This window comes from Talpa europaea (assembly GCF_964194135.1).
Source record: "Talpa europaea genome assembly, chromosome: 5".
In the NCBI taxonomy this organism is placed as follows: Eukaryota; Metazoa; Chordata; class Mammalia; order Eulipotyphla; family Talpidae; genus Talpa; species Talpa europaea.
In genome coordinates, this window is record NC_140071.1 from 39,264,531 (window position 1) to 39,282,393 (window position 17,863).

At 36.4% G+C, this 17,863-nt stretch overlaps 1 protein-coding gene across 1 annotated transcript in view; it reads left to right on the forward strand.

Moving 5' to 3' along the window:
- The window catches only part of MEF2C (myocyte enhancer factor 2C), a gene marked incomplete at its 3' end in the record, with an annotated part of 141,448 nt that overhangs the window by 103,224 nt on the left and 20,361 nt on the right, over positions 1-17,863 (forward strand). The window contains exons 4-7 of the mRNA XM_084233540.1: positions 1,723-1,782; positions 1,926-2,063; positions 10,637-10,823; positions 12,889-12,936. Of these exons, the coding sequence (XP_084089666.1) occupies positions 1,723-1,782; positions 1,926-2,063; positions 10,637-10,823; positions 12,889-12,936 (433 nt within the window). The remainder of the gene's footprint in view (positions 1-1,722; positions 1,783-1,925; positions 2,064-10,636; positions 10,824-12,888; positions 12,937-17,863) is intronic.

Consider the following 17,863-nt stretch of genomic DNA (forward strand, 5'->3'; position numbering starts at 1 on the left):
GAATAGTTATTCTGGGTATAAAAGATGGCTGTAGGTCCTTAATGGGGACAGGTGGCCCTAACCAATTTAAATTCCCCAAGATTGTAAATGTATATTTTATCATCTTGTGTCAAAATATTCATTTTAATATTCAAACATTATACCACATAATAAGCTGTAACCATATGCTTATTTGTTATATTATACCACTATAACATTAATAAATATTTACAGAACCACAGTGTATCATAGATGGATTAGAAATGGTAGCTCTCATAGTTGATTTTAAGTGAAAATCTTCAGTGCCTCAGAAACTAATTTTAAATAATGTTACATTTGTTACACATTGTTAAGAGCCAAGAAGTTTAGAATTTTAAGACTGGCACCCACTTTTTAACTCATGTTGTTTTATTTATTTTTCCCAATTGCATGAATTAAAGATGGAGTGTTATCTCAGCTTTGAATTCCTTAGCTTGATGTCACAGCTTTTGCTTTATTTGTATGTGACTTTTGTCTTTAATAAAGATGAGCTCAGCTGAACTTTCCATTAATGAGAGACACTTAGGTACACATCTCTTTACAAACAATTTTGGTAGTACTGGGAAAATTCAGAAATGTTGTTGGTCTATTAATAATTAACATGACAAGCTGTGTAAATAAATAGAAGTTTTGCGATCTCTAAAAACATAACATTATCTCTGTAAACTGGATTCTAATAAAGTAAGTTGACAACTATCAGTCAAAAAAAAAAAAAGAAGGAACGTACAACCGAGGACTCTGGTATTTTTGCTGTTGCAGTATTACACTAGCATTTATCCCTCTGTGACAGCTACGACTAGACCACACTTACATTCAGGAGACAGGAGGTTCAAAATAAGGCACTGACTTCACTTTCATGCGTCCAGAGACAGTCTCCGGCGATCCTGCTCAGCTGAAAGCAGTAGGAACTTGTGCTAGTTTGATAGTGATTGACTTGGTTACCTGTTCCAGTGTTCTTTAGCTCCCTTATGTGTCTCATGGTAATGAAGCCCTAAGCTCAGCTGCTTAAACTTTCCTTTCAGCCTTTGTTCAAGCAGATAACTTGTCAGTGTTATCAATGTCAATACAGATTTTCCCATATATAAAACCCTAACCTGACTAAACAAGAGTAATCCTCCTCATGATCACATTCTTAATAGGTGCTTGATTGGAGGATTAGCCACCTCCCCTTACCTCTTTTGCTATCCTCTGCATATCCAAATGGGGGTGTAGGACACCATTAGTGCCAATTCAGTTCAATTGAATTGAAATTCAAATTAGGGACTGTTTCTAACATCTCTGCTTTTGTTATGATCCAGATTCTGAGATCATTGTGTAATGTCCTGACTTCGAATTTTTCTGTGGGAAGATAGTGTTGGCAATTTGTCATCTTGCTTGTAGTCTTCTGTAATTGTCTCTCACCAGATATTGAAGTTCATGTGATTCCCATTTCATGAAGCGTCAACCTACATACTGTCTTTGTTCACTAACTGAATTTACTTGCAAAATTATATGTATATGTATGTATTTACCTTTCAAAGTGTTTAACTGTTAATGGGCACATGATTGCAATGACTGACTGGTTTCTCTTTCCAGTTTATTTACCATCATGTAATATTTCCTATGTAATAACAATTTGAGTGGACAGCTTGAACTTCTGTGACACCCCTGAATGTCTCTTGCAGCCTTTATCTAGGTTTGAACTTTCCAAATTATGTATTTCAGACGTTGAGAAAGAAGGGCCTTAATGGTTGTGACAGCCCAGATCCTGATGCAGACGATTCAGTAGGTCACAGCCCTGAGTCTGAGGACAAGTACAGGAAAATTAACGAAGATATTGATCTAATGATCAGCAGGCAAAGATTGTGTGTAAGTACTCAGAACACCCTTCATTTTTTTTACTCTTGATATTTCTCTGAACCTGGCAGGCCTTGAACAAGAAAGAAAACAAAGGCTGTGAAAGCCCCGATCCCGACTCCTCTTATGCACTCACCCCACGCACTGAAGAAAAATACAAAAAAATTAATGAAGAATTTGATAATATGATCAAGAGTCATAAAATTCCTGTAAGTACCAAAGGTACATGGCTGGTCTGCTGATAGCTACTGCAGTAACATACCTTAACCCTTTCAGTGGTGACTTTCTCCATGAAGCACTGGGAAGTCAAACCAATCTAGTAGCCATCTTATACCATGGGCAGGGCACGTAGAAAGCAACCCCTGAGGGGGTGCTTCAATTATGTAAGCCCAGAGCATGGCCATCACCAAGTTCCTGCTGAGGTAGGGAGTTCACAGGAGGAAGAGGAAGACTTAGGAGACACACCCTGAATTTACACAATCTTTTAAACGCACACACCACACAAATCACAGTGCACAACTAGTTCTAGAATCCCCTGAGCAACCTGGAAGTTTTGCTCTGAAACATATGGTAATATATTGTCCTGAGACCAGACCCACAAGGGGGATTGCAGTTCTCTGTGTAAACTGATGATCATCACCCAAATAAAAACCCATTTCTCCCGCCACCTCCTCCCTAAATATGCCACCCCACAGCAGCACTGAAGGGTTAAAGCTAATGCTCGCTGCAGGGAAAGAGACTGCATGAAAACCTAATGGTAAGATTTCAACATGTTTGTGTGCCGGGGTGATTTTAAAGCTTTATCAGAGTATTTGCTTTGCCTACACCGACATTTTCCATGCTTTAACATTTGGCTAAATTTTGTCTTAACCAAATCAAAAGATTTCTAACAATCAGTCATCTATGCCTTGTCAGATATTTAAGAGAAATAACTGCATGTACTATTTTGTTTGCCCACATATAAAGGGGGGAAGTACATATCTTTTATTATGTTGTCATCAGCAAGTGATGTTAATTTTGGTCCATGGTGATAAAACTCAAGGCTCACAGCTTTCTGAATAACTAGCATCTGAAACCTCATTGTATACAAATTCGTCAGTAGACAATTCCTTTCTCAAAAGGCACATTTATTAGCAAAACAGCCTAAATAAGGATTGAGAGACAGCAGTGGAAGTATTTCAAGTGCAGATATTTGAGGAACAGAGCTCTAGCCAATTCACGACTGTATTCACAAGATAAATTAATGCTTTACACATAGTAGGGGACCAGCCAACACTTAGGGTGCACGACTGAACATCTTAAAACTTACCTATAAAGTGCATTCACATTAAATTTTTTATCCTATAAAAAGTTATGTTCTTTTGTTAAATAATTTTGCTGAAATAATATCAAAAGTAGAGCTTGTATTTCATCAGAATTACTAATAATGTGTATTGTGAAGGAAAGCTCAGAGCTGTAAATTCTTAAAGGTTTCATTAAAAAGTGCTACCTACAGTGCATCCACAGTGGACACTTTATCAAATGAAACAGAATCTGTTATACTCAGAATTCTTAAATGATGAAATATCCACTGGGATTTTAATTATCCACTGGATTTTCCCAGAAGAGGAAAAAAATAACTTCTTTTGGGCTAATTTTTAGTTCTTATGGCCTGACTTTTTCTTAATGCTATTAAACACACTAGTTTAGAGCTGCTGTGCAAAAAGATTTGTGAGTGTTAGATTTTAAGGTGAAGCATCTTAAGTGTCTCAGGCAGATGGAGTTCCCTGCACAGTTGGAAAAAGGGCAGCAAGCAGCAGCGCTGATCCCTCTCCACGGCAGTGAGCCTAACTGTGTGTGGTGGTTTCGCCCCCAGAGTTCTGGGAAAGTGCCCGTATTGGTACATTGGATCATTTTCTCCGTGCTTTAGGGGGAAAGAGGTGTGATACATACCTGGATTCCCTCGCAATATTTCACCCTGTCATGTAAAAAGTTCAAAATCAGGACACATGATTTCTTAAGATGGGCAGTGGGGCGAAGCAGGGAATGGAAAACCACATTGGCGTTTACAAGCAGAGCTGTGAGAAGGAGCCACGCCGCTCCTAGCTGTGCCTGGGAGTCCTCATCTCTTTAGTAAGTGCTTCCTTCAGTCTCCACGATGAAAAGCCCAGTTTTCGCACATTGCTTCAGTTGCTGGAAGTAAATTTTGTTGAAAGTTTCCACAGCTGCTAAAACATTTACAGCAGGGCAAGGACACTCTGCCCTTTGTATGTAGAGTGTCTCCACCTCTTTAAAAACATTACAGGACTGTTTTTCTATTTCAAAGACCCAGTTTGAAGCATTTCCCTTTTAAAATAGAAAATTTAATATTGCAATCACCTGTAGGTACAATATAATTTATGTCCATATTCCTCAATTACATGAAATAATTCATGGATGATTTGAAATCTTGTTGACCAGCGTTTCCTCACGCAGGGTTTGCCATGGTGGTTCATGCTTGGCTTCACAGCAAGAAAAAACAGCTCCATTTCAGGAATCAGGAATTAGGAAATGGGCTTAAGGAAGGAGGGGCAGAAGCAAGATTGGTTGAGATTGAATGGGAAGGAAGTGGAAAGCAAGTATATATTTGCTTTATTAACTATGAAGAGAGATAAATAATACTGTAACTAGGATCAAAGAAGACGTTAAAAGGAAAAACATATGAGATTAGAATATGCAAAGGAGGAATGCTTGAGGGAGGGAAAGATAGAATAGATAGTTGCAATGAGGATAAAAGGCAGGCTTCTCTAGGAAGGATGGGAGAATGGAATCTAAACCAGGGGGGTGAGTTAGGGTGTTAGATGGCCAGAGTGAAGTTGAGTGGATGGCCACCTAATGATCTCTTTTATATATTGAGTTTAGCATCTATACACCCTGAGGTGGGGTAGCAGATGCTTGAAAGGGGCTGCAAATGATGATGGTGTAGACAGGAACCGGGGGTATCAAGGGAATGAACAGGTACATGCTGAGGTTGTCAGTGAGCCCTGAGGAAATTTGAGTATCAACAGTCCTAGGCACTAGGTATAGGAGTTGTGTGTTCAGCAGTCTGGTAACGACCGATCAAAAATTATGGGTGTCATTAGTGGCCAAAAAAAAGGATTCAGTTCCATCATTCACATTAAATAAAACAGGGCCTATTAGCTAAAAATATTTTATTAAAAATATTTTATTTGACTTTTTATTGGACTTTTCCTTGTGGTAAGTTTGGGAAAATACTGGGTTTTGGATTAGAGTTCAGATACTTTTCTGACCACAAGGACTGTCTTGAGTAACAGGGCCAGTTTGTTCAGGGACAGAAACTGAAAGCTTTTTAGCTATCGTGCTCATATCACTTAAAGCCAGGGCCAGCTTCATGGGTGAGTGAGTTGAGCATTTATATAGGGCCCAGCTCTCATGGGGCCACATTGGGTTAATGTGCTGGCAATTGCCGTCTTGAATTTCTTTATAACTTTTTTAACAAGAGACCCCATATTCATTTTTTCCTGGGCCCTAAAAAGTATATAACCAGCCCTACCCACTTTTATTTAATCACCCCAAATTCCCTCATCCTTCCTGTCTTGACTATTCTAAAATTTGCAGCCTGGTCCTAAGATCATAACAATTTTGGAATTTTTAACTTGTTATCTTCCATTTTTTAGACCAAAAAAAGTTTTAATTTAAATGCTTTGAAAGTTTACTAATTTTGAAAAGTCAACAAGAAACAGTCTAGTGTCAAAGTCTTACAAACATTCATATATTATTACAATCATCCCCAAAGTGTTTCAAGTTGGTTGATCTCTCTATGAATACAATCACTTGGTGTTTCAGCTCAGGTTGATGGAAATTAAATGACCTGCCTCATTTAATGGCAATTATTACGCAACCTGGATTGCTAATGAGATTCTGCTATAAATGCTGATGTTCTTGTTGATTCTCTGAGATACCGCTTCAGTGTAGTCATTTTTGAATTGGAGGAAATTCTTTGGGGACTATACCTGGGGAGGGGGGAGCAAACATTGTTTAAAAATGAACAATGATGTAAAATATATATAAATTAATTTAAAAATAATAAAAATAATAAAAAAACAAAATTACTATATCCAGTTCCTGAAACAGTTAGGAAAGCAAAGCAAAAGAGAAAGCAAAGGATAGCAGTATATTTTGTGAATTGTGAAGTTTTGAACTATATTATGATACCAGATTTATATCTGACTGTCGTTTAAATAATTACAAGGAGGTTTTACAATAATCATCAAATTATTTACAACCCAGGACTCTGGAAACTGAATAAGTCTTTATTCAGTCCCTGGGAGGGGAGTGTGTTTAGAAGAAGGGAGAAGTAGAGAAACTTTCCGTGAATTAGATATTTGAGTGGCTCAAAAGCTACCAAATACTAGTAATTCTCTTTATTTTGGATGTGCATACGATCTCCAGGAGTGGAGAATAAATAGATTTTGCTCTCTCCTGAGACATAATCAACATTCTATAGACTATTCAGGAGAGACATGAATGTACAGCTAATCCTTAGATATTTAGTAATAGCAAACATTTTAATGCAGTAATAGTGAATACAAATCAAAACATTTGAGACCAAATGATAGCTTTAAAGTACCAAATCTGAATAAGGATGAAAGAAGGGCGTTCTCTGGTTTCTTTTCTCCCTTTCTGGGTAGTCAGTGGGCAGGGACTGCTCTCCACCAGGGGTAGAGTTACACAGTGATTTAGTAGCAAAGACAACAGACACAGTTACTAGTTAGATAAACCTTAGGCCACTTCCTTAATCACAACAGTTTAAAAAGGGAAGAACTATATCTATATTGAAGGGATGTTGAAAGGGTTCAAATCATACCATGCATGTGAAATACACAGTTCAGTGCCTGCTCAATAAATAATATAAAACACATTGTAAATTTGTATGTTTTTATTAGTATAATGTCTTCTTAAAAATTCTCATTTGAAGGGAAGATTTCCTATACTGTCAAAATATTAACAAGTATGTAAAACAACAGTACTTCATTAGAAAAAAATCTCCTATGGAAAAAAACTGTCAACTCATATTTAAAAAAATTAGTTTAGATTCTGCATAACATTATAGTAAAAGAGCTTTCACACCTTGATGAAAGGGGACATTTGGCCAACATAATTGATTGTGTGACAGAGGAGGAAAAAGAACCAAGAAAAAAGATTAGGAGTTGGGTGGGGGCAGGGCAAGATGCAGGATTAAATAAAATGGTCAGAGAGGGCTTCTTTGGAAGGCCAGATTTTGAGCAGAAACTAGAAATAGCTGGTTTCTAGCCATGAATAGGAGATAAGAATAAAGGAGGGAAGAGGACAGTAGGGAATAAGACACTGGAAGTGAGCAAAAAGTTAGAATTATAGGCCCTTATGGACTATTGGGAGAATTAAGAGAAAAATGAAAAGGTGACTACTAGGAGGCGATGAAGGCAAGAGATGATGGTGCTGGAACCAGGGCGGTAGGTATTTGAAGATGAGAAGTGGTTGGAGACTAGATGGATTAGGAAGTAGGATATCTAAATTGACTGGGTATGGGAAATAGAAATTTTATTCTGTGTAGTAAAACTTTGAACTGTCATCAACTAGAGATAGGGGAAGGAATGAGTAGGCTAGATTGGAGTTAGTGTTAAGCTGTCTACTTAGATCATCAAGCAGAAATATTGGGGATGTAACTGAATAATATGCAAGGCTAGAATCAAGAGAAAGATCTGAACTTGAGTTAGAAAATGGACTATGGTACTCTTAGATTTAGAGAGCAGATTGAAGAGAAGAGAACCATCAACATGGCAGAGAATAGCAGCCATTGAGGCAGAAAAAAAGTTCCAAGGGGAGGAAGAAAAGCAAGTTTACAAGGAGAGAATAGCAGTATCCAAGTTGAGGACTAACAAGCTACTGTTGGATTTAGCAACCAGAAGCTTACCAATGAATGTTCAGAGCATTTTCAGTGAAACAGTGAAAATTTTTGATGGAGTGGGTTGTGAGAAGCCGGTATGTGCTACATTTACAACCCAAGTTGCAGAGCAGAATTGCCATTGGTGACATAATTTTCCAAGATAGTGAACAATTCTTAGTAAAGTTCCACACAAAACACAGTAGGGTATTCCTCCAAAGTACAAGGGAATTGCTTTTCTGGAAATTTCAGTCTATAATAAAATTTGTTTCATTGTCTGAAAAATATGTTATGTTTGCAGAACAAAGTTCATTCTGACTCAGATCATTATAAACTTTTTTTTTCCCACACACATATGAATGTCCAGTGGGGCATTTGAAAGTTGAATGGGGTAAGAGACAATTCATTGCCATGTAGAACTGTCCCTCACAGCCATATGTACAACGTACCTGCCTATCCATGCAGAAAATGCCAACCAACCCCCCAATCATTGTGACATCAAAAAACAGTCAACAAATTTCCAATATATTCCCTAAGGAGATAACTGTACATGGAAAGTACCACTATTCTAGGTCTAGAGTTATCGTTATGACTCAAGTGGGAAATAAATGATACACTCAAATGGGTAATTAAAGAAGAGTTTAGTAAAAGAACTTTTGACATGTGGGTAAAATTCATGGAAACCCAAAAGAGGAGTATGTTGGGGTTTACAACCCATGAGGTATTACCACCTATTGGCCCAAAGGAACAAGAGGGGGCAGAAATTGACAGAGCACAGCAAGATCTGCGTGTGGAAGAATGCAGCCCAAACACAGGCGTGGTATGCTGCGGTAGAATAATAATCTGGCCTCTCTCCTCCTGCTCTCTCTGCTTCTGCTGGTACCTCCACTGGCCAAGATTTGAAGCTAGAGGTCAGGGGGAGGCTGGTGGTCAGAGGACAGTCGGCCTCCTGGTTCCAGAGCAGAAAAGAGGTGGAGAAAGGATATGGAAAAGCAATGGAGGAGAGCTGCCACGGTTATTTTCTTTTGTTTTTCTTAGGCATATTAAAGTCAATCTTATCTAGCTTTTTAATAAAGGAATACAGTGTTCAGTCTACATTTATTTTACAACATACACTAAAAAATTTTGTCATTAAAAAAAACGCTGTATATTTGGGGAGATGTTTATTCATTGATAATCTTCTCAAACATTTGTATTCCATTATATTATGATGTTTATCCCAAATTATTTTTTGTTGCCCCAATTTACAAGAGATAAAGCCTAATAAAGGATGAATATATAAAAATATAGCACCTGAACATTTTTAATTCTCTCTGAAACAATGAACAATCAAAGACAGGAAAGAAAAAATGTTATGAAACATTTACTCTTGTCATAATTAACATGTCCAGATCATGGAAGAAAAGAAAAAGAAAGAACAAGGGACCACAGGCACTAAAATCATAAACACCAGCAGGATGAACTTAGAAATACTGCAGAGTATGACTTATGCAGGCCAGCCAATCAACCAGTAAAAGAAAGTGGATGATGGGATTAGAAGAAGAAAAAAGTAAAAAACCGATCTCAAGCCATATGCCCATTTGCATTTAAACTTGCACAATGCCTTTTTAAAAGAAATGTCTATGTAATCCTTATCCCTAATGTATATGAGCTATATAATATGTATCTTTTTTTAAGATTTATATATTTATTTATACAAGCACTGGGTACAGTCAGAAGCACGGGAGGGTGAGAGAATTCACCAGAGCCAGAGGGGAAAGCAGAGCAGGCAGAATGATGAAGTACACTGCTGAGGGGAGCAGCGGGCGGCAGGAGAGGTCTGCGTGCTTTGTGGGACCCTTGCCCGGCGGCCAAGGATCAAACCAGTGCTACAGAGGCTGTGGGCAGCTTCTCAGCCCAGCACTCAATCGCTGCGCCACCGTGGAGGCCCTATAACATGTATCTTATACACATATACACATATCCATTTCATGTGAAAAACACTTATGTTCTGACACCAGGATCCTCTAGCTATATATTCAAATGACATTTTCATTTATTATGTGAAAAACAGAAAAGAGAGAGTTGATTATCAAGTTAGTGCAAGGAGGAAAAATAAGCATGATTTTCTTTAAATTGCCAAAGTAATAGCAAAACATTAGTAATCAGATCCTGAATTACTTTAATTAGATATCCACAGAGCTTTGGTTCACTAAATATTTGCCAATTCTGTGATTTGAAACACAGGTCTTGCCATTTGTCTCTCTCAGTAGATCTCCAAATGCGAAGTGTAGCACATATTCTGAACTACCATTTTAAAATATATTACGGAATGATACATGCTCTGCTGAACCTTATATCTTAAAATGTCTATTATCTTTAGAGTTACTTTCAAAAGACAGACTTTTTAAAATAATAATTAAAGTATATGTGCTATTCACATGCCTGGAGATGATTTTATATCATTAAACTTCTGCATAAATATGCTTCAATAAGCAATTAAACCAAAGGCTGCGGTTTGCATTTTAATCCTTTTTCTCTATGAAGTCATCACAATCATGTACCTTTGATCTTGCAGTCATTTCTGGCACCAGATTCAGATATCACAAATGAACAATTATTACTTAATAGAATGGAATTCAAAGACAATGAAGTCTAATGAAATGGGGCTTTGTTTTAAACAAAAGTGAAACGTTTTCTAATAGTTGCAAAGAAAGTTCCAAGCACATTAAAGGAATCAATTTATGATCTGAATATCTTGAGAGCGCTTCCTAATGGTCTTCTAGACCCTGAGCAGTTGGGAATTTGAATTTTTTTCTAGGAAACATAAAGACTGGCTGCACTAGAGAACTTCTGGTTTTTGCTTTTTTCCTTTACTTTCGTTGTTTCTTTGCTCTCCAGGCTGTTCCACCTCCAAACTTTGAGATGCCGGTCTCCATCCCAGTGTCCAGCCACAACAGTTTGGTATACAGCAATCCTGTCAGCTCACTGGGAAACCCCAACCTTTTGCCACTGGCCCACCCTTCTCTGCAGAGAAATAGCATGTCTCCTGGCGTAACACATCGACCTCCGAGTGCAGGTAACACAGGTATGTCCTTCAAAGAGTATGGGGTTAACTAATCACTGCAAAGAGCCAATCTTAGCAAAAGGCAATTTTATTAAACAAAGTGTTGAATTTTCCAGTTTTCCATGTGTTAGTTCCCTTCATTGCTTACCACACACACCCTGCTAGGTCTTCTACACGATAAAGCCTAGCCCTGTTAGTAACCTTCAAAATCTTTCATAATCTGCAATTTATCTCTTCAGCCTATCTGTCACCAATCTACTCATGTGGCTATGTTTTAACCACATACTTTCTCAAACAGGACGTTGAATATCCTGTCTGCTTGCTTTTGTTTTTGCTATATTCTCCTGCCTAAAGTGCCATTTTCCCTCTTCCTTCTCCTAAGATAGCACCTCTCCCATGAAACCTTCTCCTGAGTTCTCTGACAGCATTTATCCCATTTCGTTATTTACCATTTTGGGCCATTTTATTTATATATTCAGTAACTTCCTTTACAGCACAATAGATTTAAGGCAGAGAGGAAATGTGATAGGATAGCATAATTTATAAAGAAGTGTGAAATAAAAATAAAACTCACTCAGAAATGAAGTTGAGTATTCCAAGGACATGTTCGTCTCCCACAAATTTATCTCTAAACTTCTAGGATAACCTTACTGTTGTCCAAATCACAATGTCCCAGAAAAAAGACATTTTACTCAGGGAAAGTTCAGCCATTCTTCATACTTAAATCCATTGTAATTATTGTAACCATGTACATCTAATTTGCACCAGAATTAAAGGATCTCCAAGGGAAGAATGCCCTCTTGATTTGCCAGTCTCCCAGTAGGAACTAAGAAAATGTGTATTGGATATAATTAAACAACTCCTTCATTTTTCCAAAAGAAGCATCAAAAGTAATTGTATTTCTAAATCATATGCCACAAATCACTATATATTTACACTTTATTTTCAAAAAAAATTCAGGAAATTTTTAAAATTTTTAATATGTCTAAGGCACACATAACTGTATTAAAAGCAACTTTTAATATGTCTTAAGCACACATAACTGTACTAGAAGCAATTTATTCACAGAAGAACTTTTTCTTTAGAGCACTTAAATATCTGCCTTAGAACTAAACATGTATAACTTTCTAGCACAGAAACTTCATATAGAAAATTCAGTCAAAAAATCAGTCAAATAAAAAGTTCTTGATAAATCTTGAATTGAGAGGTGTGTATAAAAAAATTCTTTATATCATTCCCTATACCTTTAAATATGATTGAAATTTTTCATAAGAATTTTCAATAACAAATTTTATTCCTACAGTTGAACTTCTTATTTGATGAGCTCATGCTCAAATATGGTCATATTTTATTTTAAAAAATTATTTGGAAATAATAAACATTTTCTTAAAATGCATTTTCTTCTAATTCCAAAACTAGAGGATAACTTACAAGCAATTAGAAGATAATTTATCTCATATTATTCTTTCGGCTAACTTTTTTGCCTTAATAACTACAAGTAATTATTAAATTCAATATCATATTGAGATATCCCAAGTTATTAAATAAACATTGCCAAATTTAAATACATATTAAGTTAACAATGAATTACATTTTGTTTTATGTATCTTTTCTTTGTCAGGAAGTAAAATTCAGGGAATAAATTAAATCATTTGCTGCGGGTACATAGATAAAGTGCTCAAAATTACACAAAATTATGTGTATAAAATATATTTACTAAGACTTAAACATCAAATACATGGCTATTTGAGCATATAATAAACCTTGCTCTTTTCTTAATTTTCTATAAAACTAGGTAAAACTAGACTTGGAAATAATACAATTCAGAAACCACTCAAAGACTGGATTTTTAAAATGTAATCTAACTTAGAAAAAAATATTCTGCAAAATGTCAGTGAGTGAATGTATTTTTAATGTTTGAGCACAGCATGTCACAATAAAACAAATGTCAGCCATCTGACTTAGGTAATACTTTACAAATTCAGGACTCTAGCGAGAGGATAAAATACTGAGGTTGCCAAAGGTAAGTTATGTTGATTTGTGGGCCTTTAGCCTTCCTCCTTTTGACCTTCTCTTTAATCCATAGGTGGTCTGATGGGTGGAGACCTCACATCCGGTGCAGGCACCAGTGCAGGTGAGTGGAGATTTCTATACTGCACTGTGATTCATTGTTCAGGATTTCTGTACTGGGTTATTTTCAGGAACTCAGTCTTTTGAACAAAGCAGAGAGATTTGTAAGAGGCATGAGAAAATGGCCCCTGGAATTTCTAAATCAATTTAATGAAGCAGGAGTGATTGGATAGTAACTTAGAAGAGCGTTCCTTAAAAAATTTCAGCTAGTGAACATAATCAGAAAATTTAGGGCTCTGATCAAATCAAATGAATCCTATTGCTGGGCACGAGAGTACCTTTAGCAAGCCATACTATTTGAGTGTTCTGTTAATTGTATAATGCTAAATACGAATCACTTCCTATTCAAAAAAGTACTGAACTCCTGAAGAAAAAATACATACAGAAAAGGAAATGTGAGATTATAATCATCAACAATATTGTTAATAATTTAAAACTACATTTGGCACCTAAGTGAGCCCTCAGAGAATATGAATATAGAGAGCCCCAAAAAAGTCTCAGATATATTTCAGCTCTTAAGAACTTCTTCCATAATGGTCAATTGCCTCATAGTCATACCTCTCCAAGGTTCCATTTTAATTCAGATTATTTGATTACTGAGATATTGATGTCATTTTCAATGCAGAGGCAAGATAGCACAGAACTTTCCAATGCTAACTGCAGCTCACTATTGGCATAACAAGTAACCATGGTAATTCCTGAAGCTGAAACATGCTATACATTTAAAATGGTAGGAGGCAGACATGAATGACACAAGGTTATTTTTGAAATGTCAAAAAAATTCAAGTATATTGAAATATCCATGGACAACCTAATTAAAATATTTTGCCAGGGTCAGATATAATAGTCTGTTAATTATAAGAAAGAAGATAAAGAAAAATATATAAAACATTGATACATACGTAGATGAAAGAGAGAGAGAGATCCATGGGAGGGGTAATGTTTCTCACTTCTGATTTTGGCTCTTCACTAATGCAGTGAATAGTAAAGGAAAAGTGTTAGCACTACACAGTGAATTAACAAACAGAATTGATGACAGTGCTTCCTATTTTATCTTTTAAAAGTTAAGTAGAGTTGAATTAATGAGTGAACTCATTATATCATTTTGCTGACATTGAAATAAAGTGCTTTTTTTTCCTTTAAAAGTACTTTATGACCAGATTGTAGTCTCACAATTACAAAACCAGATCAAAACCAGACCACTGTTTCATGCATTCAGGTCTCTGCCAAACGCTATCATTAGAGGGAATGGTTGGGACTGAGAATTGGGTTGTCACAAAGGCCAAGAAAAAAAATAATATAAGAAAAATACTATAATATTTTTCTCAGTTTCTCACTACCTGTTTGCTTGCTTTTATAGTAACAACCAGTAGGGTGATGAAAATTATTAAAAGTACTGAAAAAGTATGTGGTAGGGGGAGGGGGCTATTCCACTTGATGGAAGTGGCCTTGTTACTGCTTAATAGCTATAATGCTTTAGAATCCTAGATTGAAAATAAGTGTTTGGTTGCTCAATTATGCTGTCATTGTCAATTCCCAGACAGTCCACTAAGTTAATGACTCTCCAGGGATCGAGAAGACATTCAATCTTATAAGCATAAAAGTTAACCACAAATAGGGTATAGCATCATTGAACTAAAAACATCTTACAAGTTTAGCAAATTCACCCTCCTAATTCAGGACCTCTGCCATAGGCATGAGAATTTCAGCTTCAAACACTGAAGGAAACAAAAAAAGATTCTCAGTTGCTCCACTCTCATGATATTAAGTATTGTATCTTGGTCATTGAATCTTGTATCCATAAATATTTAATTTTCACAGTTTCTATATATAGTGATGCTTTCTATGCTTTTTATAGGGACAGAGATATTCCCCACTTTTTAAAAATAGAGGGAGAAGCCCTTTCTAACTCTGATTCCAGGGAACACCTGTTGCAGATGCTTCTAAGTCTTGAGCTTGGTTGTCATGTCCTGATGACCAGCTCAGATATCTTCCCTTTCATTCTCATGCTGGCTAGTATCATACATCAAAGCTGAATATATCTGTATTGATGTCAGAGAGTCACATAACATCAGGGGGCAAATAAGACCAGCCAGAATGTCTCTATAGTTCAGAAAAGAAAATTAAAGCAAAATGACCAAATTTTGAATATTGTCATTGCAATTCAGGGTCTCAAATGAAGTTAGAAACGCTGAGGTTAAGTAGCAAGTCTTGCAATTAAGTTAAATATTTTTCAGTCTTTCTCATTTTTTAAAAAATCAGATCATCTCAACTTGTAGAAAGGGATAGTCTCATGAAGGAAGGAGTAAATTTAACATTTATTATGTGTCTATAAATAGCAAAAGAGCAAACAGGTCAGCATTCTCTTTTTCAGCTCAGCTTCCTAATTGGATTGCACCTTTCCTATCCAGCCTCCAAGCCCTCCTTCTCCCTCATCCCAGCACACCGTGAATCACCACATCTTACCAATTCTGTCTCCACGTATTTCCTCAGTTTACCCCTTTCTTACCATTTCTGTGTACTACACTTGTTCAGGCTCATAACCACGCCCAAGACCATTTCCAGAGCCCCCTAATTCATCATCCTACCTCACACTGCATCCCACGCCCATCTGATTAACCTTTCTCAGAGACTTAAACAAGTTCTAGATTTTCATCCACATACCTAAAATCCAGCAGTGGCTTCCCAGTTCAATTAGAATGAACCATAAACCTCCCATCTCTGGCCCACCCCTACTCTCCAGTAAAACTCTCTTAACTTCTGCTACTACTATCAAGAACCTAGTATTCCAACTGTAATAATAGCAAGCATTTAAATTGCTCTTGCTATGTACTTTACAAAAAGTAAATTGTTTACTGTCACAGCAGTCCTTTAAAGTAGGAACTCATACACTACACCAGGGGCAAGCATAGAGAGATGAAGTTATTGTCCAAGGTCGAGCGCAGGCAGTCAGTCTGCAGTCCCTGCTTTTCACCAGGACGTTGTGCTGCTGCCTCCCAATGTTGAGGCTGCTGACCCTCATGTCCATGTTCCTCCCACTCTCCTGCTTCATGCTACCAAATGAGCATGCCTTACCACCCTCAAAATTCAGCTCGGTCACTGAGAAAATCCTTTCCTAATTATTCCAGGCTGATTTATGCATCTCTTCCTCATTCTTGCTTCGTATTGAGCAGGAGATATGCTCAAAGATTTACTGATTCATGATTGAGATGAAAAAGACAGCGAGAGAAAGCCTTTAGGAATCTCTGAAAATTTAAAAGAATTTTCAGTCTACAGAGCTATTTGACAATAAGGCAAAAGAGATTTATGTATATTGGTTAATAATTTTAATTGGCATTTATTGTAAATTAGATATAATTTTATATAAAAAGAAACTAACAGCTGTTTCCTTATTTTGATTGTTAATTGTTTACTATTTTATGCATTTGGTTGTCAAGCATTGTCACTTCTGGAATGCTTAATTTATATCAGCTAAATACATGGAGACTTGGTGGCAATGTACTGCTGTGGATAAATCACTGAGCGGTAAATAAGGAGAGCTGACTTCACACTGTAAAGTCTCCATCTAGTGAGACCTTAGGCTGTGACTTAGAACCTTTGAATTTAGTATTCACACAAGGAAATAAACATCGATATCTTGAGAGTCCATTTTCACTCAATGTTTTATGGTCATATAAACATAAAATTTAGTTGGCTTTTTTGGTAATTCATTTAGCATTGAAAAAAAAAGAGCACATTCTAAAATAGGACTTAGTGAGAAGTGAAGGGCATGCGTAATGACTGTATTGATACCATTATTGTCCTAGTATTTGTTTTTGAGAATACTTATCAAAAAATTCTTGACTTTCTTATCACCCAAAAGGACTTCTCTGCAATTCTTAACACAGTAATTTAAAATACCAGTGAAGTGGTTAAAAATTCAGTCTAAAAGAATTGCCTATAACAAGTTTGCATTTTTGTTGCCTAACACAACAGAAATTTAAGTTGCAGTATTCAAGGAAGGGGAAGATATCTTTTCGTTGTTCTCAGATTAAAAAAAAAAAGCACTATTTTTGTTAATATAAAATATAATTTTATATTACTTTTTTAAGTATTAGTAAGCGGCATGTAAAAAATCTGTTGGTACTGGATTCTTGTTTTGAAAGTATTAGTTAGCTTGAATTATTCTGAATAAAAACACTGAATTTACTTGCAGCTTTACCTTGGGAGTTCACCCAAATTATAAATAAAGCATTGCTTTATTATTATCTGTGAAATTAAGTAACAATGATATTTTTAAACCAAACCAAGGTTATCTGGATTTATAAAAGGAAAAATAATACATAGTCTTCTAGTTGGAGGATGTACAGCATGTAATCACAGCTAATGCCAGGAAAATCAGTGTCCATTTCCCATATACAAGACCTGGAAAATTATAAATAAAGCAGTGCCTGGACACCTTTCTCTAAGGGCTATTGTTGAAGTGAGAGAGGCAGGTCAAAGCAAAGACAAATGAAGAATGTTACGGGCCAAGTCAGGCTGCTACAGAATCTGCTTTCAACCTCTTGGTTTTGACGTGGTTCTTAAGGAGTTTGATTTCAGGAGGGAAAAATGAAATTCCAAATTATAAATTCTGGCTGTTTCAACAGCCTGTAGAGTCCTTTCTACATGATTTCCAATCTCACAAATTACATCCTTTTGATTCCCAACCCTTCTAATATATTCAATAACTTGGTCTGTGAAACTTGGTCTCCACTCATATCCCATTTCATTTAATCTGATAAAACTGGTCATTTTAAACTAGTTTATTCATCATTTGTGATGAACTCTTAGCAGTTCTCCTTGTACACTATTCTTTCTCTCTCCCCTGTTTCTGGCATCCCCTAAGATTTTGGGGGGGAGCTAAAACTTGAAGAAAAGATCAGTGATGATACTGTGCACCAATAGACAGT